The 27863-nt window shown below is 40.3% G+C and overlaps 1 protein-coding gene across 1 annotated transcript in view; it reads left to right on the top strand.

Annotated features, from left to right (window-relative positions):
* The first annotated feature begins 262 nt into the window (after positions 1-262).
* Positions 263-27863, top strand: part of SYTL5 (synaptotagmin like 5) — a 133735-nt gene continuing 106134 nt past the window's right edge. Inside the window, exons 1-2 of the mRNA XM_087859445.1 lie at positions 263-347; positions 23226-23515. Of these exons, the coding sequence (XP_087715571.1) occupies positions 23397-23515 (119 nt within the window). The 5' untranslated portion in view covers positions 263-347; positions 23226-23396. The remainder of the gene's footprint in view (positions 348-23225; positions 23516-27863) is intronic.

The following is a 27863-nucleotide window of genomic DNA, read 5'->3' as shown; positions in this document are numbered from 1 at the left end:
TCACATGTTTTATTTAGCATTGTTGAATAACAGTCCTGTTCTTGGTATGGTTAAATATCCACTGCGGTTATAAATTGAGTAGAAAGATTGCTAAAGCCTGAAATCCCTGGAATAATTTCAACATGAATGTGATGTTTTTAACACCATGAGGAGACGAGATACTGACTGAATATGAATATACACTAGAAAGATGCATCAGGTTTTTGAAAATTGCTCTTTAATATGGATTGTTTTAATTAGCAGTACTATCTTTTTCATTTAGGGGAGAAATGCATTTTGCAACATAATATATCACACTCTGTACTTGGAGAAAAAAAAGGAGTTATCTATTTCCAGCATTCAAAATTGTGAGTAGCAAATATTACTCGTATATGATAATGTATCTAAAAATACACCTTAAATCTTAGCCTCCTTAAAATGTCTTTTAAGCACAGGAATTTAGTTGGGTTTTTTTTTTTTTTTTTTGCTTTATAATAAGTTGCTTATGTGATGTTTAGACAACAGCTTAAGCACAAGGCTGTTATGATTTATACCCCATGACTTAGGTGCATGAAGACATTCAAATGGACTCTAGTGAAATCCTTAAATCTATACATCCCAGAGTGTGTGTGTGTGTGTGTGTGTGTTTGTGTGTGTGACACACACATTTACATATGGGCAGCTAATACTGGGGAAACAGATAAGGGAGGCAATGAGAAAATGTCTTTTTGTTGCCAAATCATATTTATTCCATGTGCTTATGATTTTCTGAAATTCTCTGCCACCCTGAGTTTGGGAATTAGCTTTGTGTTGCCATTTAGTTTATTCTAGTTCGATAATGTCTTCTAATAAGTTTAGGGAGTAATGTTTCTACCTCTTTGTGTCCTGGAAGCACATTTAGTGTATTTGTTGAAGCTACTTTCTTACGCTTATTTAGGATGTTTAGGAAATGCAACTTTAATGTGCGAAATGAGCCGTTTGTTTTACCTCTCTGAGTTCCATTATACAATGGCATATGTTATGACTGTTTTGCCAGCATATGCAATAACTTAGCTAATCATCGTTGATACTTGCTATTTAGAATTTCCTTGTAACTATGTTTTTGTACGTCCCATATGCTGCTCGTGTATGTGCTCTCACTCTCACGCATTCACCCCCACACATACTTTCCCGCTTTTGGATGATTTCACAGGATTCTGTAACTTCTCTCCAACTTGGTGCCGTTCCCAGCCCTGTCTTTCTGCGGGTAGTGTCACTGGTTCCTCTGACGTCTGCTCACCGTGCTTTCTCCGCATCTTCCATCATGCCAAACCCACAGACTCCTAATTCTCCTGAACACAGCGGTCAGAAAAGGTGGTCCCATTGTTTCCATCACTTGTAGAACTGGTGACTCGAGTGGCTACCTTAAGTTCTGGAAGAATCTGGAAGTCAGGCAGACATCTTAGAGGTACAAAATCTGTTAAATACAGAGTATTCTACAATAGGAAATTTTCTCGATCCAAGTGCTCTCCCGTTTCAGCAAAACCCATCTCTGAGAGATACTTACTAAAATCTGCCCCTTCTAGCCTTACTACCCATTTTCTCTCTTTTAAAACCCCACTTTCTTTCAATTTCCCTGTGATATGACATCTACCTTCATCACTTGATTGCCATAGTACTTCCAAGGGTCACTTGGGGGTGCTGTTAGGAAATCTAATGACATTCATTCATGTATTTATCCATTCGATAAATATTCGGTGACAGCTGCACATCAGACGCTGCTACGAAGTGAAGTTACAGTAGGCAGCCCTCGGGTCTGCCTTTACGTGCCTCTAGTCTTGTTAGGAAAGGTGTTAATTTCCCCAAATAATTCATTTCAGTTACGATAAGTGCTACAGAGGATACTTTTCCAAATCCTCATTCTGTTTGACTATTTTGCTCTTTGTGATGTTCATGATCACTTCCTACTTCTTGAATTCTCCCTTCCTTGTTCCCCATGACTCTATATTATCTATTCAACTACTTTTCTACCACTTTCCCTCTTGTCTCCTTCCCTTCTTTTCTCTTTTGTCCTTGTTCATTCCCCCAAAGGTTTATTATTTGGCCCATAATCTATTACTTCTTTTTCCTTGCCTGTGATGTCTCAACAACCCATAGTCTTAAGTATCATAGTTAAAAATATCATTTCAAATAATGCCTATAAGATCGCCATTTCCAGGTTTTCCCATCTACTGTGTGTTTTCCCACTTGTAGGTCCAACTGTCACCTAATATTCATCACGGTTGTAGCCAAACTGTCTTTTATGTCCTCCTCTTTCCTCCATGTTTCTGCTTCTGGTGTCGGTGATCTCCTGGTTTCTCACATTTGAAACCTTGGAGTCACTTTTGCTTCTGACTTTTCCTTTGCTTTCAATACCCAAATCATTACCAAGTCGTATCATTCTTTTTATGACAGTATGTTTAGAATCTATCCTCTTCCCTGTATCTTTTCTGTAATCTCTTTTTCTTTTATACTTTATTTTCTCGTCCTCTCCTCCCTCAGTCTCAGAGCTACCTAGAACTCAGGGTCTGAGTCACATCCCACCTCTCCCAGAAAGTGAAACCTCATGCATATCTTGTTTGTCCAAACCCTGGGGGCAGAATTATGAGTGTGATAGAAAGAACACAGGCTTTAGTAGCCAAAGATCCAGCTTTAATTTCTGATTTTAACATCTAGTGCCTCCTGTGCGTTTTCTCTCTCTGTGAGCCCCAGTGTCCTCGTACCCCTCTCACTCAGCGGTCACAGGGAACAAATAGGCTCACGGAGGTGAAATGATTTTCAGCTGTGAAGCACTCTAAATATGAAAGTAAGATTTGCTAATAGAAGACTAAGTTAGGGGCAGGGACCGAGGTTCTGGATCTTAAATACTGGGGCAGTAGAGTATAGGGATTGAGAGCCTGGACTCTGCAGCCGGACTACCTGAATTTGAACCCCAGCTCTACTACTTAACAGCTGTGGGAAATTGGGAAACTTAGTTCGCTTCTCTGTTCCTGAGTTTCCTCTTCTGTAAAATGAAGGTACCAATAATTTCTACTCAAAAGGGTATTGTAGGATTGGAAGGGTTAATAGACGTACAATACTTAAAACCAGGGCCTGGGACATTGGAAGTGATCGCTAAGTGCAGAAGTGGTGGTGAGGGCCAGTGTGGCAGCGCGTGGGTACAAGGGGGGAATGATTTATTAGAATGGAGTCACCATATGGGGATCAGGTGCCACATCAAGGTTGGAAACAGAGCCGGAGAGGACACACCTATACCTGACTGAATCCCTCAAGACTCAGATAAAAAATGATCCTCCCAATTGGGGCAGAATTGAGCAAACGCACGTCAAGGAGTCATGCATATTCTGAGCAACCATTTGAGCTCCAAGGATGGGGATAATGGTCTTTCAGACACTTTAGGGGAAGGGTGTTAAAGAAAAAGGAATGGTAAATAGTTTGCCCTTTAGAGTCATGAAATATGTCAGCATTTCATGGAATCAAAATATCAGTATCCAAATGTCCAAATGTTAAAAAAGCAGACTTAGCTCTCCTCTGTATTCTAGAAATTTCTTTCTATAACAAGCATAGGCTTATAACATTGCAAAGTGCAAGGGACCTTAGAAATTCTATTCCTCTCAATTGACAGGCTCATTGGCTAGAGTATTTTTACTTACACAGTAGTAGTTGACTTTGGATGAGAGTTTTTCTTTCCCATGTTAAGAAAAGACAAATAATAATATCTAGAACATTCCAAGAGTGGTTCTAAGTGCTTTAAAATATTTAAATCATTTAATCTTTCCAAGAACCCCATGAGATAGATCGCATAGTTAGTCCATTTACATAAGAATAAATTTAAGATCATGGAGGTTGTGCATAACTGATGGGTAATGGAGCCAGATTTCAAACCCAGGCAGCCCAGAACCAGAGCCCGTATTCTCCACCACTGAGTGCTATCATCTCAGCACCTCTGTGCCCTGGCATTTGGTTAAGGGCAGGCTCTGGAGTCTTGGGCAGCTGTTAAATGTTACAGTTTGTTTTCCTTGACAAGTGCTATTAAATGTTTGATAGTTTTTCATAACATATAAAAATTACTAAAAGAAGATTTAAAAAAATTTTTTAAAGATTTTATTCATTTGAGAGAGAGAGACTGGGAAAGGGAGCATAAGCAGAGGGAGGGGCAGAGGGAGAAGTAGACACCCCGCTGAGCAGGAAACCCTATGTGGGGCTCTGACCCAGGCGCCTGGGATCATGACCTTGGCCGAAGGCAGACACTTAACCGACTGAGCCACCTCGGTGCCCCTAAAAGAAGATTTTTACTAAGTTTTCCAGTATCTGTGCAAGGGGAGTCTGATTTTACTCATCTATGATTCTTTGTGTAAGCATCAAAGATCTCAAATAGTAGGGGCACCTGGGTGGCTCGGTCGGTTAAGCGTCTGCCTTTGGCTCAGGTCATGATCCCAGGGTCCTGGGATCGAGTCCCATGTTGGGCTCCCTGCTCTGCAGGGGGCCTGCTTCTCCCTCTCCCTATGCTTGTTGCTCTCCCTGCTTGTGTGCTCGCTCTCTCTCTGTCAAATGAATAACGTTAAAAAAAAAAAAGATCTCAAATAGCGATCCGTCTATTTCCTAGACAGCATATTGTACTGTAAATTGGCAGCCGCTTTGCACTGTACTTCATCATGGCTTCATGGGATTTTCTCTTGAATGTGTTTCTTTGTTTCTGCTGACATTTCAACAGTTTAGTCTTGATGTTTCGAGTTGCCATTTGATTTCTATTCCTATTTCAACTACTTCTTGTTCATTTAAGTGTTCTCTCACCTTAGTGTTTTTCTATTTTTACTTTAAGCATTATCAGCTACAAAAATCATTGAATAGGTTTTTACTTCATTTTCTTCTTCACTGAATTAAAATATTAAAATCAGTCTTACCTCCACTGAACCCCTTAATAACCTTATTCCTTTCCAAGTAGGCATAATACCATTTGTAACTCTTGTTAGAGTTTCGTTTAGCAGTTTCCAGTCTTTGTAACAGTTGACTTATCCAGGCTAATGTGATTTAATCTTACTAATCAAATGCCAGGAAGCACTCTGTTCCTACATTAGGAACACATCCAATTCATTTAGGGGTTTGTGGTTCATGTAAATAGACTTCAGTGGCATTTTCATTTTGGTGTTGTGCAGTCAGAAAATATTTCCAAAAGGGCACCAGAACTTGGAGGGAAATTAAGAAGACGTATAACAAAGCAACTGTAAGAGGCACTTCATTTCAAAGCAAGTAAAATTTCCAAAACCAAACAACATACTTTTTAAACAAAATCATTTAACATTGACGGTGTATTCTAAGAATGGAAGTCGTAGATCTTATCAGAAAATATAGTTGAGATGGGACAGCAGGTGTGTGTGGAGAAATCATACTTGGGATGCAGCCATCAAATAATGATGTTCCAGGATTCAAAAATAGACTTTGAATTTAAACATACTTTTATCTGGGTCATAAAAAGTTCAGCAACAGCCCACTTGGTAAACACAGACCAAGAAAGATCATAGCAAACATATTTATTTGCTTCACCTATCAGAGTATAGACAAATCCATTAATAGATCCTCCCAAGAGCTATTTATAGACAGCAATGATGTTTAGTCTCCTGGCATGAAATCACATACAAATCAATATAGGATTAAAATTTTTGAAATTAATGTCATTTAAATCAATCAATATATCAAGGATATGTTTTCAAACAAGGCCGTAAGAGCCTAATACAAAATAGATATTTTTTTTCAATTTTCAACATATACTGGTATATCCAAAGATGTCTGTGCCTACAAACAAATGTATATAATTTTAAAGTTTCACATTTTGACTGGAACTAGATATATACTAAAGCACATGTTGTGACAAAGAATCATGGTCCTCTAATTGAGACACCAGCCCAGGGAAAATAACTACAAGGAAGCCTAGCCAGTAACTTGGAAAAAAGGAAAGACTGGAATGTTTTGTTTGCATTAGTCATGTTTAAGGAGGAAAAACTCAGGGGCGCCTGGGTGGCTCAGCTGTTAAGCGTCTGCCTTCGGCTCAGGTCATGATCCCAGGGTTCTGGGATCGAGCCCTGCATCGGGCCCCCTGCTCGGTGGGAAGCCTGCTTCTCCCTCTCCCACTCCCCTTGCTTGTGTTCTGTCTCTCGCTGTCTCTCTCTATCAAATAAATAAATAAAATCTTAAAAAAAAGGAAGAATTCAATTTACTTCAAACTACTTATAGCTGTCATCTGATTTCATTGGCTATTACTGAATTTGAGCTCCAAACACAGGAAGGTTATTTCTAAATCAGTTACATACAACAAACCAAATAGCTATTGATTTTCTGTCAAGTGAATTCCTGTTTCACTCTCTTATTGTTTTTGTGATTAATAGTGAGGTGTTTGGCTTTATACTTAAGCAGAATAGGATGTAACTGAGTATTAGTACCACACAGGTTCCCGAACAATGAGGATAAAATCCAGGGGTAATATTTGATTGGTTATATTGAGTAACTATTGATCCTGGGTCAGCAAACATAAAATGTAGGTCCAGTGCCACCACTAATAATCTTAGTAACTGCTCACATTTTCCATGGATTTACTATGACCCAAGGACTATTCAAGTACTTTCCATGTAACCAAGATGATGTCTTGGTTCAGTCATGTCTCCAAGATCCCACAGCTAATAAATTTCAGAGCCTAGGTTTGAACCAGAGTCCTTGCTGAGTGTGTTACCTTGGTCAAGTTAAGTACTTCTAAAGGTATCTCCCTGGAATGTTTTGTCCTCCTCCCCCAATTTCTACCTTTCTTCCTGGGTCACAGGCTCCCCCAGTCTGCTGGCATCTACAGAGCTGTTGCTGTTTTGTCCTTGTTCCCAGTGTCTTACCAGTTGGCATCCTCTCTCTGACCTTTAGTCCAGGGTAGAGGGGCCTGCGTTCTCTGGGCCCTTGGGTCTACTGGCCCCTGTAAGACTTCCTGTTGTCTCAGCCATGCTAAGTCCCCCTCCCCCAGCTGAGCTCCTCAGGCCATCCTTGCAGGAGCCAAGTAGCAGCAGGCCCTTCCTAACCTCTTTTCCTCTGCCCTCTCTGCACCATGACCCATTGCTGGAGCTTTTACCTCCTTTCTCAGTCAGGGGAAGCTGCTCCAATGTCATATCCTACATCTTCTCTGCGCTGTCAGGTAGTAAAACGATGTTCAGACCTCCAGGCTTTGTTCTTGGTAGAGAGAACCCCTAGCTTGAGGAACGTTGAAAGGAAAAGAAAACATACTGAGAGCAGTGTTATTTCCCAAGCAGTCTGTGGCAAAGAACCAGTTCCTTTGTTTTTCATTTTCCAAGCCACCTCAGACTGATGCTTTTGTAAAAGGCACCGTATGATGAGATGAGTCCGCTGATTACTCGCTCCTTTGTCACTCTGGTGTCAAATTCCTATGACAGTTTGTAAATGCTCTCAGTTCTGTACATATCTTGTCTCAGACAGTAACAGTCTGCAGACTGGCACCAGTCCCTGAACCCACCTTTCCTACCAACAAAGGAATCTGTGTTTACGGCAGTCCATCTTTCAGTTTTCTGGTGTGCCTGCGTGTCCATCTTTGTACATTCTTTTGGTGCATAGAAATGTGCACCCTCAAAAGCCAGAGTGCTGGGCATTGGTATAAGATTGAGCAAGACTAAAATTATGTGTATGATATATCTCTGAGTTATGTATTTATATATATATAATATATATAATTATATATTATCTTTGTTATTTATTATATGTAATTTAATACAAAATATAAAATATAAAATTTATTAATATGTTAATTATATATACATATATATACATACATATGCATATGTACATACACATACACATATATGCATATATATACATATGTGTGTGTGTATATATATATATATATATGTATATATATATATATATAATTCTACAGTATAGTATAATGGTCACGAACACAGTCACTAGAGGAAAACTTCCTTAGTTTGAACCCCAGCTCCACCACTTATGAGCTTTGTGGCATTGGGCAAGTTTCTTAGTTTCCCTCTGCCTTGTTGTGCCTATCTGTAACGTGGTAATAATGAAAGTAACTCCAGGTGTTGACGTGAGGACTGAATGAGTTAACATATGTAAACCAACACCTTAGGACAATGCCTGACACATGTATATAAATGCTATGTGAGTGTTTACTGTCATTTTTATCATGAGCCATAAGGAAAAGGAGTTAGGGCAAGTACACTAATGAAGCAGGAAATACACAACCCAATATAAAATAGAATACCACATGGATAATAGAACAGTTATGATTAACTATGACTTAGATAATGTGAATTACACAGTGGTTTCTTTTTGGCCTTACATTTGATATCTGAGGAATTCAGTGGCTTCATGTGAAACAAGAGTGTGTGATAGGGACCGAACTAGGCATTTTGCGTTAGAAGTTCCTTCCAATCCTCCCAGAAACCCTGTGAGGTGGGTAATATGATTATCTCCAGTTAACATAAGAAGAAACTGAGGTTCAGGAAGGTTAAATAGCTTAGCTTCTGTAACATAGTAGGTAGGAAAGTTGGGATTTGAACTCAGAGCTTCCTGACGCCAAAGCCTGGGGTTCTTGCAGTTGTCTACTTGAGCTGTCCATTGGAAACCCATGGGAAGTTTGAAAAATCTAATGCCTTGGGGGACCTCAGTGGCACAGTTGGTTAAGCATCCAGCTCTTGGTTTCGGCTCAGGTCATGATTTCAGGGTTGTAAGATCGAGCCCACGTGGGGCTCCTTGCTCAGCTCAGAGTCTGCTTGAGTTTCTCTCTCCCTCTGCCCATCCCCCCCCATGAATAGATAAATCTTAAAATAAAGTAAAATAAAAATATACTTCACCACCAAACTGAAATTCTTTAATTTGACTTTTTAAATAAAAACAGCTTTGCTAAGATATAATGCACATACCTTACAATCTACCTATTTTGAGTGTGCAATTCAAGGTGTGTGTGGTTTTTTTTTTTTTTTTAGTATATTCTTAGGTTGAACACCATCCCCACAATCTAATTTTAGAACATATTCATCTTGAGGTGGGCCTGACAGCAGAGTTCCTGAGGTCTTCAGGGCCACTGACCCTATAGGAGTTCTTGAATGGACTTTGAATGGTTTGTGAACCTTTTCTAGGATCTGTAGCTTTCCTTACCTTCTCTGGAGTAATAGAGATGCAGCTCAGATAGTATTAAGAAGCTCTAGACTGGTATGTTCTCAAACTTTAGGGTGCTTGCAAATCACTGGGGGCTTTTGTTAAAATTCAGGTTCAAATTTAGTAGGTCTGGGACACAGTCATACCTACTATAATTTTGATTATAGGAATACCAACATTAGATAAGTGAAATGTTATCTGCCCTAAAATCCCGTCCTTCTCATTAGTGGATCTGTGTTACCAAACAACCAACCAATCAATAAACAAAATCACCCCCCCCCCAATTCAACATTTCTTCTTCTTTTTTGAATTTTGCCAATAAGATATTTGTGGACGTTTGTTTTCTCTCTCGTTATAGAAGTAGCTACAAAATAGTCATGATTTTGCCACTTGGACCAAAAAGCCTAACATATTCACTGGCTGGCCCTTCATAGAAAATTTGTGTCAACCCCTACAGTAGACCATGGTGAAAGACCACCTTTGAAGGGGCATAAATGTTGTTCATCTTACCCTCCATAGCTCTTTGCTGCATTTGGCAGACATGGCATTACTAATCAGACGGGAAAAAAAAAAAAACCTAAGTATGAGGGGCAGCAAGCTGGCTGTATTTATGGAGAATTCCTCCTCTAGAGGAGAGGTCGGGGCAGGTGAGAGTCAACTGCTGGTTTAGTTTAAAAATAGATCTTCCTGGGGTTGCAAGCTACCTGCCTGAGTAGCATGAATAGCTTTCCACAAAGGACCTAGTATCTCCTCAGCTAGGTGATGTCACCAAGACTTTGGAAGCAAGATTCCCTAGGAGTAATTTGCAATCCTCAAGAGAGCTTGGTTAATTGGGGTTGGATGCCAATGAACTGAATTTTGGGGTAGACTATTGCATCTTCTTATACCAGTCTTCAAGCTCCTTCACCCTTCAGAGTGTTTGTTCAGGGTTCTGAACTTGCAAGAGCTGTCTGACCATGCATTTTACCTGTATGAAGACATTTCTGCTTAGCTCACTTTGACTCCTGTGAAAAGGAGCTGCTAGAACATGCATGACTCTTCTAAATTCTCCATGCTTCAAGTGCTCCTCTGCACTATAATCTCCTATAGAACTTCCTCTCAGACATCCATCTCGAACTGTTCTTTCCTTTGGTCTTGATTGGTAACTTCAAATGTCCCAACTGATGGCTTATTTTCAGGCTGGCTGGCTATCTATCTCTCTCTCTATCTGTCTATATCTATCATGTAAGAGGTTGTCTATTCTCAACACCCATCCCCAATAATTCTTGTTACCACAAGGTCCATAATTATTGGTCAGATTTTCAGCATGTTCCAGGGGGACAAGTACAAAGTATGACCTTGAAGGAATTGGATTATACACTAAAGTAATTACAAGACTTGCTAATTTACATTATTAGAAACTAGGATAATAGGGCAAGGAATATGTGATATAACCCTGGATTGGGCTGAATTCATTGAGATGGTACATTTTCCAAAGATTCTGGGTTTAGTGTAGTACTTCATGTAGCTGGAGATGTGTTTGTAACAGTTTACTTGATTGGTTAATTAAAAACTTAATGATGGCCTACCTAGATTCTAAGTGATATACTTGACTCCCAATTCATTAGACTCAAATGCATCCCCCACTGTGTTGATTATCCCTTCTCAGTCTTCCATCAGCTCATTTGTTCCTTTGTCCCTTCTTTAATTATTGTTCCTTATGCTCCTACCCCTGACCCTCTCATGTTCTTCCTTGCATAACTCTAGCCACCAAATAGGCACCAACGATTCCCAATTAAATGCTTCTAGTGTAGGCTCTGATAAACTCCAGTTCCATATTCCAGATGCCTTTCTGGACAGATCTTTGTTGATGTTTACCCGTATAAGCACTTGGACCTCAACATGTGCAAATTTCAGTTTTTTCTCCCTGGCCTTTATTGTCTTGCATTCTCTCTCTCTGTCAATAGTATTACCATCAGCATTCCTAGGCTACACTCCGGTCCTATTGAATCAGGATCTCTGCAGATGGACCCTCAGGAATCTGTTTCTGGACAAGCCCTGGGGGTGATTCTTACGTACACTACAATTTAAGACCCATTACAGTTCGCCATGCCGGAAACCTTGGAGTCACACTCTCCCTTCTCTTTACCACCCACATCTAGTTGGTAGCTGGATCTTATTGAGATCATTCCCAAATACCAGAAAAAAAAATGACCCTTAGGTGCTTTCCCACTACCACAGCTTTAGTTGGTAATCTCTCCCTCGCAGCCCTGCGAGACTCCACGTTGTCCACAGAGCCTCTACCCTCTCTTTCATATAAGCACAGAGGGCTGATGTCTTTCAAAACCCAAATCTAAAATAGAAAGCTGACTGTGCTATTTCTTGGCTTAAAAGCAACCAACAGCTTGATGGCATGGGAGCAGTTTTCAGACTTGTTAAGGTCATGGAACTCTTTCTTCAAATAAAATCGTGCCAGGAAATCTGACTTAGAGACCAGATAAAAGCAGAGCTCCTCTGTTTCAAGCAGGGGTCGGCGCCACAGCCTTGGCCACTCAAGTTGCCTTGCTGTGTTTCCTAAGAAACCATTGCCAGAGACACAGTTTGAAAAACACTCCATAAAGTCCAGATGCTTTATTTGGATACCGCGTTCCTCCCTGGCTGGCACCCTCCTTCCTCTCACCTCTCCACCATTAACTCAGACCCCAGCCCGGGGATTATTCACTATTCCCTGGACTAGTCTTGTGTTCTTGTGACTTTTCCTATTTACTGTCTTCACATCCTCAAGTGGCCACTCTCCTCTTCCTAATTGTTCTTTGCTTTGTGTTCTCAAAGCCAAGTTGGCGTTTATAAAACTGTTCTTTTTTATGTTTATGTCTGTCTCCACTAGAAAATAGACAAGCTTCTTGGGACGGAGCCCATGTTTTCTTCATCCGAGTATCCGCCAGATCCAGCATAGTTTCTGACACGTGGCTTTATACATATTTATTGCATGAACATTTATATATTCTGTAACCCATTCTATCTGTCCTTTGGTTTTATTGTTTTCTGGGCTGAACATACCTTAATGAATTAAACATAACTTTAAAAAATAGATCTATTAACCTTAATAGATTTATTAACCTATATGACTCTACTAGTGAAATATTTTCCTGTTCAATAGCCAAGCATAAAAATCCATGGATATATGCATTGTATATCATGGCATATGAAGCTGAGCTAATACTGGTAGAATATATTTTTGACAGCAATGACATTTGCTGTGTTTTTTAGTGATACTGTATATAATATGTGTTCACTGTAGAAACACGGAACTAAAGACAAGTATAAAGAAGAAATTAAGATGCAGCCATAATATAAGTCTTCAGACATAGATGTAATAGTTTGATTTATTTCCTTCCATTCTTTCCGTAATATTTAGGTGTGTATGTATTTCTTTTAAAATTGGAACCATGCTGTATAAGTAGTTTTATATCCTGATTTTTTTCATTTCATATTATGAGCCTTCCAGCATGTCATCATCTATGAGAAGCCTAATAGTGTTAATAATCTTATTAATAAAAATTGTGGACTTTCTATGCAATTTCCAAGAAGTTTGTGAATTCTTAGTCAAAAATCTGGGAAGCTAGAGAGAGACTTGTGAGTATTTTGTGAATCAAAGGGAACAGAGTAACGTTTTGACTGATCTCTCTTGATGACATATTGCTTAACTTCAGCATAAAAGCAGAATGAATGGAGGGGTCTCAAATGTTTTGAGCATCTGTTAGGTGCCAGATATTGTGCTTTACATACATTTCACATTTTGTATACATTTTAATACATTTATATATGTTTTATGTATATATACACACACACATTAATTCATTTGAATATTCACAACAAACCAAGGAAGTGGAGATTAATATTCCCATTTTACAGATGAGTAAACTGAAATGTGGAAGCTTAGGGTAACCTGTCCAAGTTATTCTCTCAGGGAGTAGAATTTTAATTCCATTTGTTTCTGAAGCTTCACACTTTCTCTAACACCGACTCTTGAAAGGGTGCACTGAGTCTGGATTTGATTCCAAGGGCTTTGTATTAACAGTGTTTACCTGTGGAGTATAAACTTCTGGGTAACCACAGTTTATGAACTCCTGAAATTACCTCTCTTTGTCTGTTAAAACATATGTATACTTTTTGAAGGTAGAGAGTCAGTAGTTCTTGCTGTCTAAGGTATCCTTCAGAAAGCTTTATGAATCTCTACCGCAAATAATGGAGCAACCACAAGTCTTGCAAAACCCTTTGAGGAGACTTTCGTTTTACTTGCCAGGCTCTGCATCGAGAACATTATCTTTTCTTGCTCTATTACCCTTTCGTGTGTCCCTGGGACGCATGGCATCTGTTTTCTCTGGATACCCACCGGTACTCTAGATACTGTTTGTTTGCAGGAGAGTCTCAAATAATTTCCATGTCTGCCAACTGTGCTACCATGTCACTGATTTTTGTGTCTCTGTGTGTAAAATAATAACCCTTACATTCTTATCTCTTAACCGCTGACCTTTTCAAACCCTGTGTGCTTCTCTTTGGGTAGCTAAAAGTGCCTCTACTTGTACTGATCCAGTACAGTAAATAGGGAATCATGGTGCACATGCAATTTCTCCATTCATATCAAAGAGCTCAAAGAGTGCATGAGCCTTGATCTGCAAACCTTCTGGTAACCACAATCTTATACATGGTATACATTCGGAAGTAACATATGGTAAATTTGAGAGGGCTACAAGTTCATCCCTACTCCCATTCCATTGGAATCGAATTCACCTCCTTCCATCTGGGATGATTTTAGCAATTTGCTTGACAAATAAAACGTGGTGGAAGTAATGTTCTGGGACTTCCAAGGGTAAGCCTTAAGATGTCTTGCAGCTTCTGCTTAGGCCTTTAGAAGCCTTGGTCTGGGGGAAGACGGCTGCCGTGTAAGAAGTCTGCCTAGCCTGAGACAACCATGAAGGACGAATCACATATAGGTGTGGTGGTCATCAGCTCCTGCTGTGCTCCCAGCCAGCAGCTGACACCAAGTGCCAGACGTGTGAGTGTGTTATCCTTACCACCCCACTAGTCCAGCCTTCAGATGACTTCAGCCCCGGCTGCCACCTGACAGCAGTCTCATAAGAAACGGCAAAATGAGTACCTCCCAGTTAAGCCCAGTCAAGCCCAGTCAACCCACGGAACTATAGAAGATAGTGATAAATTTTTGTTTTAAGTCACTAAACGTTGGGGCAGTTTGTTACTGAGCAACAGATAACTGAAACATGAAGGAATGACTGCCCCTGTTGTATTTGGAGCTAATAAGCTCCACTTACAAAGAAGGTTTCCAAGGAAACTCCAATCATTGCTCTTCTTCCTATATTTTGTATGATGGATCTTTCTCTTGTCCTTACATTCTCCCTGATGGTGTTTTTTTTAAAATTAAGTGGAACATTTTTCTGATCATTTTGCATACATCTGTTCTAAAGATGGCAATTTTTTATGACATTTTGTAACATAGAATTATTGGAAAAGGGTTAACTGTCTGATTAAATAGAACCTAGCACAATCTAAGAAGACGGCATCCATGCTAAGGAGGCCACCATAATGTCATATACAGTGGTTTCAGTGGTAAATTCCACTCTAAACCCACTAGCACTGCAGTGGTTCCCACTGAGCTGGAGCATTGCCCAGTTTCTCCATCTGAAGCATCTGCCTGCGTTTAGTTTCTTTTTCCCATTCCATTTTGACATACAGCATCACCTCAGGCTGATTCCATGTTCTCTCTTGAGAGGAGACTTTTATTTCAGGCATTGATTCTTAAATGTTTTATTTTTTATCTCATTTGCTAGAAGTCCAAAATGAGTCTTAAGGCTAAAATCATGGTGCTGGCAGGACTTTCTTCTGGAGGCTCCAGGGAAGAATCCATTTCCTTGCCTTTTCCAGCTTCTAGGGACTGCCTGCATTTCTTGGCTCATGGCCCCTTCCTCCATCTTCAGAGAACATTACTCCAACCTCTGCTGCTATCATCACACCTCTTTTCCCGACTTTAGCTCCACTACCTCCCCCTCCGAAGGACCCTTGTGATTACATTGGGCCCATCTGGATGACCCAGGATAATCTTCCCTTCTCAAGATCCTTAACTTAGTCACCTCGGCAGAGGTTCTGATACTAGTACATGAGCATCTCTGGGGCTATTATCTAGCGTATTACAGATACCCCAGCTAGACTAGGAGTCAGGCGTTTAAGCAGATGCCTGTGGATACTTAGGAGTTAGCAGGTGAAGAGAGGAGAGGATCTTCCAGGCAAAGTCTTATAAGTAGGAAGATCTGGAGGTGCAGAGACCATGGCTTCTTTAGAAGAATGAAGTGTTGAGTGTGGTTAGAGGGTAGATACATGAGAGGGGGGTAAGCTAGAGCCAGATCATAAAGCGTTTTTTAAACCATGTTAAACAATTTGAACTTTTAAAAGCAAAGGGAAAACATTGAAGGATCCTAAGCATGGGAGTAACAATGATCAAATTTGTGTTTTGGAGGAAATCTGACGTAGGAGAGCAAGATGGAAGTAGGAGACTGATATGGAAGAGCCCGGGTGGTATCACCTAATTCACAATATGTCTGAAACCAAAATTCATTATTGCCCATCAAAACCAGCACAGCTACCCAACTTCCCTATTGTTGGCAATGTCACCTGTATTCTTCCAAGATCGAATTCTTTTTTTTTTTTTAAGATTTTATTTATTTGGGGCACCTGGGTGGCACAGCGGTTGAGCGTCTGCCTTCGGCTCAGGGCGTGATCCCAGCGTTCTGGGTTCGAACCCCACATCAGGCTCCTCCGCTATGAGCCTGCTTCTTCCTCTCCCACTCCCCCTGCTTGTGTTCCCTCCCTCGCTGGCTGTCTCTATCTCTGTCGAATAAATAAATAAAATCTTTAAAAAAAAAAGATTTTATTTATTTGAGAGAGAGAGCAAGAGAGCACAAGCAGGGGGAGGGGCAGAGGGAGAGGTAGAAGCAGGCTTCCCGCTGAGCAGAGAGTCAGATGCAGGGCTCAATCCCAGGACCCTGGGATCATGACCCAGGCTGAAGGCAGACGCTTAACTGACTGAGCCACCCAGGTGCCCCTCTAAGATCAAATTCTTAAAATTATTTTTGGCTTCTCTCTTTTCCTTCCAACTGCACTCAGTCACCACACCTTATTGCTTCTTGGAAATTTTTTAAAGACATAAAGAATATATGATTACATGCATGTCTCTAAAATAATAAACAATAGGGGGGGCACCTGGGTGGCTCAGTCAGTTAAGCATCTGACTTCAGCTCTAGTCATGATCTCAGGGTCCTGGGATTGAGCCTTGCACCGGGCTCCCTGCTCAACTGCTTATACCTCTACCCCTCCCCCCGCTTGTGCTCACCCGTGCTCTCTCAAATAAATAAATGTTTAAATAAATAAATAAGTGAACAAAATAAAATAATAAACAACATGGAAATAAATTTCATTTCTTCTGTAACCCCCTACGTTTCCATCCCCATAGGCAACATGATTAGCAGATCACGTGTATTATTCTATGCCTTTTCCTATGCATTTGTGTATATTATAAATACACATATACTGATGGCATTGCACTAGACACATACACATTTGAAAGCATAAATATATCCCTATTTTCAACTAGCAATGTAGTTTAGATATCCCCATGTTGGTGCATATTTTTAAATACCTCACTTTAATATGGAACCATGGTATTGCAGTAACATGAGGCAATTTCAGAATTTTCACTCTGGATAATTATGCTACCATGAATATCTACACATTAGCCTCACCTATACACACAGCTATTAATTCTTCTATAAGATGGATTCTTAAAAGTGGTCAAAAATACACATCTTAATTTTTAAAACTTCACTGAGGTGTGATTGACGTACAAAAAGCTGTACATATTTAATGTTACAACTTAATGAGTTTGGCGATAAGCATACACCCATGCAATTATCACCACAATTGATGCCATAAACGTATTCATCACTTCCGAAAGTTTCCTCCCATCCTATGTTTGTACATACATAGGAAGGAAGGAAGGAAGGAATGGTAAGGGCACTTAGGAATTTTTTAAGTATATAATACAGTGTTCTTAACTAGAAGCACTATGCTGTACAATGGATCTCTGGGAATTACTGATCTAGCATAACTGAAACTTGGTACCCTTTGACCAATTGTGAAAGATTCAACTCATCCTCTGAAAAGGGTGAGAAGAACTGTAAAGGCTCTGAGATTTTACCTTCCATTCAGGCTAATGAGTATGGGCCTGTCATAGTTTTACAGATGATGGTTAGAGATCTGCTACTCCTGGGTCGGATGCAATGGACTTGATTACTCAGCATAGAAAGTCTCGGGAGCTTCACGTTGGCCTTGGCTGCCCTTGCCCTCAAGTTCCCGGGTGATAATAGTCCATGTAGTGGACTTGCATAACGGCTGAGGAACCCTGAACTGGGGGGACCCCAATTTTTTACAATGAGCGGCCAGAAAATCTGCCCTCTGCCCTGGAGAGAGACTTTTGCTTTGTTCAACAAATCGTAAGCAAGTCTGTTCCTTGCTGCAGACACAGACACGGTGTCTTTCAAGGCTGGTCACTAAACAAACATCCTTGGAAGGATTGCCCAGAACAGAAGGCCAGCTAGTGGCTCTGCTCACAAGACATGGTAGATACAGAAAAGATCCACAGAAAATCATCTCCACTAGGGATTGAACTTATTCCTCTTTCCGCCAGTGGGACATGAGGTTATTTATTACCTATTTCCGCACACCCTCATTAAACACTAGATGGTACAGATTTTTGTATTTTACATTTTTATAATCAAATGGGAAAGCTAAAATGTTTTCTCCTTGCAATTTGCATTTATATAACTAGTGAGCTAAGTGAGCATCTTTTCATGTTTCTATGATTTGTTTGTGAATTGCTAATACTGTGGGATGCCTGTTATTTGCCCCTTCTTTTATTGGTTTATTTTCATGTATTTATCTCTTTATATTTTCTAGATATTAATCCTTTTCCTGCTTTATATGGAGCCATCACTTGGTTCTTTTAATTTTGTTTGCAGTTTCCTTTGTACAGTTATTTTAAATTTATATATGATCTACTCTGTGATACTTTTGGGGGACAATATAGAATTTTATAGGTCTTAGTAGTTAAAAAGCATTTGGGGGACTATCAAATGAGATTTAAGTATATCTTCTAATTTTTCTTTCAAATCTTTCTCTTTTCAATTTATTTCGATTTTTTCCTAACCAGTTTTTTTGAAGATGTTATTTATGAATTTATTTGAGAGAGAAAGAGAGCGCACGTGCATGCAAGTGAGCCGGGGAAGGGGCAGAGGGGGCGGGAGAGGAAGAGGGAAAATCCCAAGCAGACTCCGCGCTGAGTGCAGGGCCCAATGTGGGGCTCCATCTCACGACCCTGAGATCATGACCTGAGCCGAAATCAAAAGTGGGATTCTTAACTGACTGAGCCACCCAGACGCCCTACCTGACCAGTTTTTTTTTAAGATAGAGGTAGTCCTCTAAAAGAAGTAGGAAAATGTGTTCTCTTTAGAAATATCAAAATACAAGATGCCAAGATAAGAACCGAATCACGTTAGATATCTTTTTTCCAAACTGAGAGTTCTATGAACCTTCATAGTTAACATTAAAATATGAGAAATTCTGAAAAGCTCTGTAGGAGAAAAAATATTCAATTTGATTTAACTGGACATATACGAAATTTTGTTGGACTAAAGGACTTTTTAAAATTTCCATAGAATATCTCATGACATCTTGTGGGATGCTGTTGTTCCACGAAAGGCACTGAGAGACAGTCACTTGTAATGATTAGAAACAGGTCCCTGAAACCAAAATGCACTGAGTTACTTACTGTGTGGGCATGTTCATTAACTTCTCTAGGCCTCAGCTTTCTCATCTATAAAGTGGGGGTATTAGAGCTTGTTTTGTGAAGGAGTGATAAGGATTAGCTGAGTTATATAAGTGGTAACAATTACTGTGGAACATTCTGCTCTTGGAGCATTGCTATAAGGCTGCTAATATTGCTAATTGGCCTCCTAATTAACGTTCAGGAAATCAATACCATTGTGAAATTAAAAACAAAAAAATTCAGGAGCACCTGGGTGGCTCAGTCGGTGAAGTGTCTGCCTTCGGCTCAGGTCATGATCCCAGGGTCCTGGGATCCAGCCCCACATCGGGCTCCCTGCTCAGCCGGGAGTCCGCTTCTCCCTCTGCCCCTTCCCCCAACTCATGTTCTCTGTCTCTCTTGATTGCTCACTCTCTGTCTCAAATAAATAATAAATTCTTTAAAAACAAATTCAACTACTGCACTGCCATTGAATGTGCCACGCAGTTGTCCGTGTAGGAGGAAACTGCGCTACTGAAAATAAATCCCCGTGATTCCATACCACCTGCCCTTGAGTCTTTCGTAGTGAAAGAACTATTTATTTCGCTCCGCACAGCATCTTTATCTCTATGGTTGTTCTCACTGTTTGGCAGGCATGTGGGTTCTTGCCTGCTCATCTCTTTGAAAGGCACTCCCAAGTGCATTTTGCATCTGCTGTTTCACCTGTATCCTGAGCATCTCTGAGTGTTCCAGAAATCTCCCTCCCTGTTGTGTTGCCACACAGTGACAAACAAGAAGTCGATTCGATTTTTATTAATTTCATCCCAAGAGCACTTCCAGAAATAGTTCACTTTTAAAGCTACATTTCAAGTACTCTTTAGTAAGATCTGTTCAGCTCTTTCCTTTGACTAAAATATCAACCTGTATTACTTTTAAGTGTGTGTTACTCAAAACATATGCTTTTTAAAAAAATGTCTTTCGGTGATGCTGTGAGAATTTTTTAAAGGTTTTATATATTTTTTTTTTGAGAGAGAGAGAGAGAAAGAGTGGGGGAAGGGGAGGGAGAGAGGGAGAGGATCTCAAGCAGACTCTGCACTGAATACAGAGCCCAGTGCCGGGCCTGATCCCATGACCCTGAGGTCATGACCTGAGCCAAAATAGAGAGTCAGACGCTTAACCGACTGAGCCACCCAGGTGCCTGAGAATTTTTTATTGTTGCGTCTTTTCTGGTGCTCAGTAGTTAATGATTCGTACAAAGCTCTCTTTGCTGAAAGGCAGAAGAATGACTTAGAAAATATTCTGTCATCTTTTTAAATAGTTTAGCTCAGTTTGGCAAGGCTGCTGGCCAGAGAGGGAAAAATTCACATCTGAAATGTTTAAGGAAAGATATCTGTTTAAGTGAAAGTATTGAAAAATAAATAAAAATGGATTTCTTCTGATCTGACTAGCGTTTTACTAGGCACGTTTAACTAAAAAAATGAGAATTGACTCTGGTGATAAAAGGCATTGGTGATTATTTTTACTCATTTTTTCTTTACCTGATGAAAGTGTGTAAGGGGTAAGGGATTCTCCAGGAGGGTCTGTGAACTAGCTGAAAAGAGGCATTAAACAATTGTACAGATTTAGGTGACTTCATCCCAACCCAAATGTTGGTCCTCCAAAGGCTCAGAAATTTCCTTTGGTTGGTGGACAGAGAACAGATCAGACATAGGTTCAAATGAAACCAAACACAGAGTGTTCCATCGGCAAGACCAGGGCATCCACTCCCTGGAAAAGGAAGGCTCTATGGTACGCCAGCTTACAATCAGAAGTGTCCAGGAGGAAGTGAAATTCAAGCAAGAGGAAATGGTTGTATGATTTTAGTGATTAATGTCATGAAATTTGCCAGACTGAAGCCGCATCACTCAACATGGAACATGCACTACAGGGAATGAATGGGTTACTTTGATTTTGAGGCCCAAGTGCTTTCCTTCTGGTCAGAGCCTGATGGGCATTGTTAGCATCTAGCTCCTTAGATCTCCTTTGTCTACGCCCAGGCTCACTGTCTCCTCTTCCTCACCCCATCATTCTCCAGAAGGACTATCATCAGTTAGATTCCCTGTTATTAAATTATAATCACAGTCCAGTCCTGCTTCCTGGAGGAAACACCCTCATTTTCTTGATAAAGTTTTGGCTCCTTATAATCTCCTTGGCTATTCATTTATAAACCCATTCTGTTCAGTCCTGGTGCAGATGAGCAAAAATCTATTTAGGGCTAATTTTGTTAAACTCCCCCAGGGCAATTTTCTTTCCTTTATATCCTTGTATGCTTTCCCATCCTCTCTGTCACTTTCAGATGCTACCCTGTGGTGTTACTGCCCTCCCTTCCTTTTATTCTCCTCGCTGGGCAGAGCCTTGGAGCTTTACAGGGCAGATTTGCATTTACAATCCAAGGCAAGGCTAGCCATAAGCTTCAACTCAAATATTTTTGTGGCTCCAACCCCTTGAATAACTTCTAATTACAGTTCTACAGAATATTCACACATGGCATTCTAAATCTGACATTTCAAATATAAAATACATTCTAAGTGAACCTGTCTGTAATGGCAGCATATTCATCCATTGAGCTACCAAGTGGCTTTTTCATTTCAGTGTGAGACCAGATGAACCACAAGAGGGGTGGAAAAACCAGTTGTGTTCTTTATATGAGGCGACCACAGTTGACGATGTTGCGGAAACCAAACAATTAACCTTTCTGAAGACCCCCTTTTGCTCTAACCTTGTTGCTTCCTGTTAAGGCCAACTTTGGGATTCTCTGCCTCTAGGATTTTGAAGGTGGAGGAAAGGCCTGGAGTCCATCTGGAGGGCTAGCTCTTGACCAATCAGAAGAAGTTCATTTCTGAGTCATTTCAGCCAAGTTGTGGTTTGGTGTACAATGTATAGAACAAACACCTGGGGGCTTTGGAAAGTTAGGCTCTGGACAAGATCCTGTCCTTTCAGATCTCCTGAGATTTTTATGTCAGCCTAGCCTTGTGGCAACTGGGAGCCCCCGAAGCAGGCTTTGGGTATCTAGTTATGCTTAGAAACCTGCTATAACCAAGCAAACCAAGTTTAACTTGCACAATAGACTGTAATTCATAGACCTGGGAGGGAAACCGAGGGACAGTGTCAGGGGATGAGGCCATAGGCCTAAAGTGTTCATTCTTATGAGGATGTACAGAGAGAATCTATGTTCCAAGCCAATGAAAGAATGTGCTCAAGAATTAGGGTGAGGGACAAGGCTCGGTGAGCTTCCTAATGTTGACAAAGATAAGTGCTGAAACATCTATTTTGTGGTATGTAATACATACCTAGAATAATTCACAAATATGTGCATCATGAGATAGAAATAGTCATCTTGACAATAAAACATTATCCAATATGGTTGAAGTTCCTGTGTTCTCTTTGATTGTATCTCTGAATTCCCCTTGAAATCCATTGTAATGATACTACAAATGTATATATTCCTAAATTAGATATAATGTTGTTATAAATTTTTTCCTTCCCATATATGCCGGCATTCTGCATGAAGTCTTCTCTAACTTGATTTTTTTTTTTTCATTCATTGCTATGTTTGTGAGAAACTTTCCAATGGATACATGTACCACTGATTCATATCTGTTTTGCCAGCAATGCTTTTTACGAAGTGGTCCTAGTTGTGGGGAGGAAGGGAAGGAATAGGAGGGAGCCAGTTAAGGGACAGTACAGACTGTGCACTTAGTGTCCCGCAGTGGTGACTCAGTTCACCCATGAGTCAGCTGTAAGGGTGGTAACAGGAGCTGGCTGGTAAAGGAAACTAATTATAAGGGAAAAAGCTGAATTTGCACAGAGAGCCTGGAATCAACTACATATAAATAATATTTCATGATAAACACACAGTAATTATTAAAAATTTTTGGCTAAGTTTATCACTATTTCAAAAAATTAGACACTGTGTGTGCTGTTCGGAAAATGGCCTAATTAATTTTTCTGATTTTCCTCTCCTTTGCTTTCTGTCTTCCCTGGGTTTTCTGTATTCTGCCCCAGCAGATCTAATCCCTGCTCTGTGCCATCCTGAAGGATTGGCGTTCGTCAACGTTGGTGAAACTCAGCTGCCCCCTGACTGGACACCACAGCAAAGGCTTTGGTGATCTTTCCCAGTTAGAACAATAATGACTTTCTTGGAATGTAATCCCAGTGGTATCTCTTTTCTGTGTAGCCTTGAAGAACACCCGACTACCATCAGCACTTCCTCAGAGACGTTATAAAACCGCTCTGCCGTCAAACAGCTGAGTGACTCTGGGCTGTTCAGGGGAGGCCTTAAGAACTGTGGATATTGATTGACCTGGAAGATTCAGCCACCGCCACTCAGAGCTGCTGCTGGAATACCATGTCTAAGAACTCGGAGTTTATCAATCTGTCGTTTTTGTTAGATCATGAGAAGGAAATGATCCTGGGAGTCTTAAAGAGAGATGAATATTTGAAAAAAGTGGAGGACAAGAGAATAAGGTAATAATTTTTTTTTTAATTTTTTCTGCCTTTCCTGACTGCTGTCTTTTTGAAGCAAGTTAGATCAGAAATTGGGCAACTGCGACCATGCTGGGGACAAATGTTGGTCAGTAACTTCGTGGGTTCCCAGGAGTAGCCCAAATATCAGAAAATGTCTTTGATATTTTATCATTAGCTAGATGGGAGGATGGAATCGAGCAGATGATATGGTGTTGATGAGAATGCCCATTTGCTCATAACCTCCGAAGTAGTAGTGAAGTGGAAGGACTGCCCGTGTTTGAATACCAGCTCTGAGATGTATTAGTTGTGTGACCTTGATCTAGTGACTCAGTTTCTCCATGCCTTGGTTTCCTCATCCCTAAAACAAGGATAATAAAAGTGCCCACCTCATAGGGTTGTTGTGAGGATGAAGGAAGATAATACGTGTGCAGTGCCTGGTATGTAAGTTCACAATTATTTACTTACAGTGCCTTTCTCAGGCCAGTCTTTCCCGGAATTCCTTCTCACCATAGCTGAGAGCAGGAGGGGATCTGGAGAGTGAAAAACTCCCATTTTACCCCAGAAATCACCTGAATATTTAAAAATAAGTCTCTGTGTGAGTAACATTGAGTAATCTGGGCACAGGTGAGTTTCACATCAGTTCCAGGCAAGGTTGATATTTAGCTGGATCCCAAGGTATGACCTCACCTGTGTTTCAGCTAGCATCCATTCTGATTGGTTGCATCACCCCTCTGAATGGTCACAGCTTTGTTCTGATTGGTTGTCGCATCCATTGGGATTGGTTGCTGCTTGTGCTGTGCTGCTTGTTAAAGATATTTGGCTACTACCTCTCACCCCTGACTAGAGGAGCAGAGATAAACAGGGGTCCTTTCTCAGCGACTACCTACTGTGCAGCAGGTAGTTTTTGTGTCTTATGTGTCTCCCAAAACTGTGATCTTTCTGACCACAACGCTGTGAAACTGGAAGTCAACCATAAGGAAAATTAGGGAAAGACCACAAAAGCTTAAGTTTATTTTATTTTATTTTTTGTTGAGGAGAAAACTTGTCATAAGGTTATCTCTATATGTTGCAAAGATCTTCAGTGTGCCCCAAGGAACTAGGATCCTAGAATTAGAAATACATTGAAATATTCTCGATTGATGCTTACTTCATAGTTAAGAGTCCAGAATTTTTATTTCCATCATTCGTAGGTATTCAACCAATCTTAAAGAAATAAAGGCTTCGATGAAAATTATTGCAGTTTTTCTATGCCTGGAATTCAGGTTAAGGCAGTTAATGATTTTTAAAGATATCAGAAATGATGTTTTTTGGCATTTGTATTCAGTCATGAAAAGCGACTAAATTTTCTAATGTGCTGTAAAAAGTGATGTTGTTTATGGGAGGTGAGGTGGAGCCGGTAATGCTGACATGCATGGGGGAATTAACATCACTCTACTCAGGAAAACTCAGCTTAATGGCCACATCCTCAGAAACGCAGAAGTACAATGAATAGGAATTTGTTCAGAATATTTGCTTCTATCATTCCCACCAACTTTTCCTAATAATCTGTTAGACTCTTTTCCTTTTTCGGTTTCTTCCCTTATCCTTTCCTCTTATTCTCTATAAAGAAGTTTAGCCAAATGTATAATATACAACAGAGCTATTGAGAATAAAGTTGCTGAATTCCAGGCTCTTCAGACTTGTTTGAGGAAAGCAAAAGAAAGGCTTTGATAGATCTAAGCGATACCTTTATAGAAAATCGATTTTTTTAAAGCTGCTATATCTTCTTCTCTTCTTTAATAGCAGTGGTGGCTAATATTTTATTACTTTTTTTTTCTGCACCAACTATATTAGATATGTTGTCTCCTTTTGTTCTCAGCTGCCAACCTACGAGCCCAGGCCAGATGACTCGGGCTCTGCTACTCTTAACAGCATTGTATATTGAGAAGCCTCACCAAAGTGAGTGGCGTGGTGTTTAGAGTATGTGCTATTGAATCACGTAGCCACATTTGTTGATTCACATCTTGGTTACACCATGAAATCTTTGTGTCGCTTTAGATAGGTTGCTTCCATGAATAAATCTAGTTCCCTCATTTAACAAAACAGAAATAATAACATTAGGCGCCTCATAAGGTTGTCGTAGGGACTAAATAAGCTAATATTATCAAGACCTTTGAAGAATGTTGGCATGCAGTAAGTACTTAATAATTGCTGGCTCTAATCATCGGCCCTGTCGTTGGTATGTGTTGTAGTGAACGCTAGCAGTGCTCCACTGAGCTCTACTTGGGTCCCTTGTGGGTCTGTGCTCTCATCTCTTAGTTTCCACATGTTTACTGCTAAGGATGGTGTCTACTACCATCTTTAGAGAACTACCCTTGGGTGGCTAGAGTTGTCGGTAGGACTAGAGAGCCACAAGTACCAGGCAGACTTGAGTTTCAGTCCCTACTGGGCAGCCCCAAGCCGATGGCTAACAGACTTTACAGTGTAGCTTCTGCCTCACAGCTTCCCGTGGGATCATGCTGAGGCTGGACTCCACCTACAGACCACACCTTTACTTAGCCCGTCTCCCCTTTTCTCTCCTGCCTCCCCTATTCCCTTTTATGTCCCTCCTGAGAGTACTCCATAAGCCGCTTGCACCCAAATCCACATCTCAGAGTTAGCTTTTGGAAAACCCAACCAAGAGATTTGCCAGGCCAAATAGGGAACCTACTTGCTGTTGCAGTAATTGTTTCTACCATGTTATAGAAGTGTAGGTTGATATTTTGTCAGTTTCTAGAGGAAGTGGAATTAATTATGAACAAATTGAAGGAACGGCTTCACAGGAGAGCTAACGCTTGAGCTTGGCCTTGAAATGTGAAAAAGATTTGACATTAGCAGTTACATGTCAACTATGTTTTATCTGTTTACCATGAACCACAAAATTGGCTTCAGATTCTGCTAATGAGTTTCAGAAGGAAATGGAAGACCATGGAAAGTTTTAAAAATTATGATGATTACAGAGAAGTAAATGATATGGAAAGTTAGTAAATTGGGCTTTGGAAAGCAGTGGATTTATTATTTCTTTGTGTGTTTATTCATTTCAGTAGGTTATTCTTAAAGAAAATAGAAAAATGGAAGAATGTAAACATTTTATTGAATCAGTGCTTTAGACCTGATGCCCAGCTGTGCTCTAGAACCCACATAGCCCCTGAAGGGGGGCATTAATTAAAATGGGACTGGTCTCTGGGTGTTCCCGAAGGTGCTCTGCACCCAGAAGGCACATGGCAAGCCTGATCATTACCTCCAGGCACGAATTGTAGGCTGGGAAGAGGTGTCCGCCTACTAACAGAGCATTTTAGGTTCACCCAAGAAGCTCCAGTGTATTTGTTTTCCTTCAGACCAAGCAGGAAGAAATGGTAGGAGATATCCAGACCCAGGCTTCAACTATCACAGAGTTAAGAGTATTTTAAATGTTCTCCGTGAAGAACAAATCATTTCGTTTTAGTGATGGATTTATTTTTATTTTTTATAATAATTTTTTATTATGTTATGTTAGTCACCATACGGTACATCCTTAGTTTTTGATGTAGTGTTCCATGATTCATTATTTGCGTGTAACACCCAGTGCTCCGTGCAATATGTGCCCTCCTTACTACCCATCACCGGCTAGTGATGGCTTTAATGCAGTGAAGAAAGAGGGAGGAAGTGATGCTAATAAAATCGAGCTATCAACAGTGAATGCAAACGGAAAAAAGAGAGTTCGGAAGCACAAGATAAAGATCTTTGTTGATCAGTCTGGACCTTAGATTTTTCTAACTTTGGAAGAGCTCACCCTAACATAAAAGAGGACATGTTTCATAGTACCTACTCCTAAAAAAAAAAAAAATCTCATGAACAAAACCTTACTCTGCTTGATCTTCCACACCTAAAAACAAAGGCTGTTAAATGTCTACTTTATGGTATTGGCCTATACAAGAAATCTTCAATTTATAATTTTAGCAGTTCATTTGGGCTTTATTCTTACTGAGAAGATGTCATTTCCATTTGGCCACAATGCATGAAAACTTAATGTTCTCTTTGGCATCTACTCTTGGGCTTGTCTCAGTGATGAACTCTGCTGGTCACCTTACAGCATACATTTCTCTCGTCTTCCTCCCTACCCAAATCTCAACTTTGCTAAGCTCCAGCTGTGGATTTTTTAAAAGTAATTAATCATCCCTTGACTAATAGTCCTCTAGCAACTGTCATTGCTCTGGAGGTAGACATGAGACCAAAGATGACTCACTCAAACATATAGCCCAATTGATGGAAAGTTCTCTTTCCCATGGGACATGTTCAATGAAACATGTTATCACAGTTGCTGTTGAGGATGAAAGCCCACACAATGATG

The sequence above is a fragment of the Ursus americanus genome, chromosome X (genome assembly GCF_024610735.1).
Source record: "Ursus americanus isolate L20-20 chromosome X, mUrsAme1.1.p, whole genome shotgun sequence".
Taxonomy (NCBI): Eukaryota; Metazoa; Chordata; class Mammalia; order Carnivora; family Ursidae; genus Ursus; species Ursus americanus.
The sequence above is the reverse complement of the archived record's forward strand: the minus strand, read 5'-3'. Positions and strand labels throughout refer to the sequence as shown.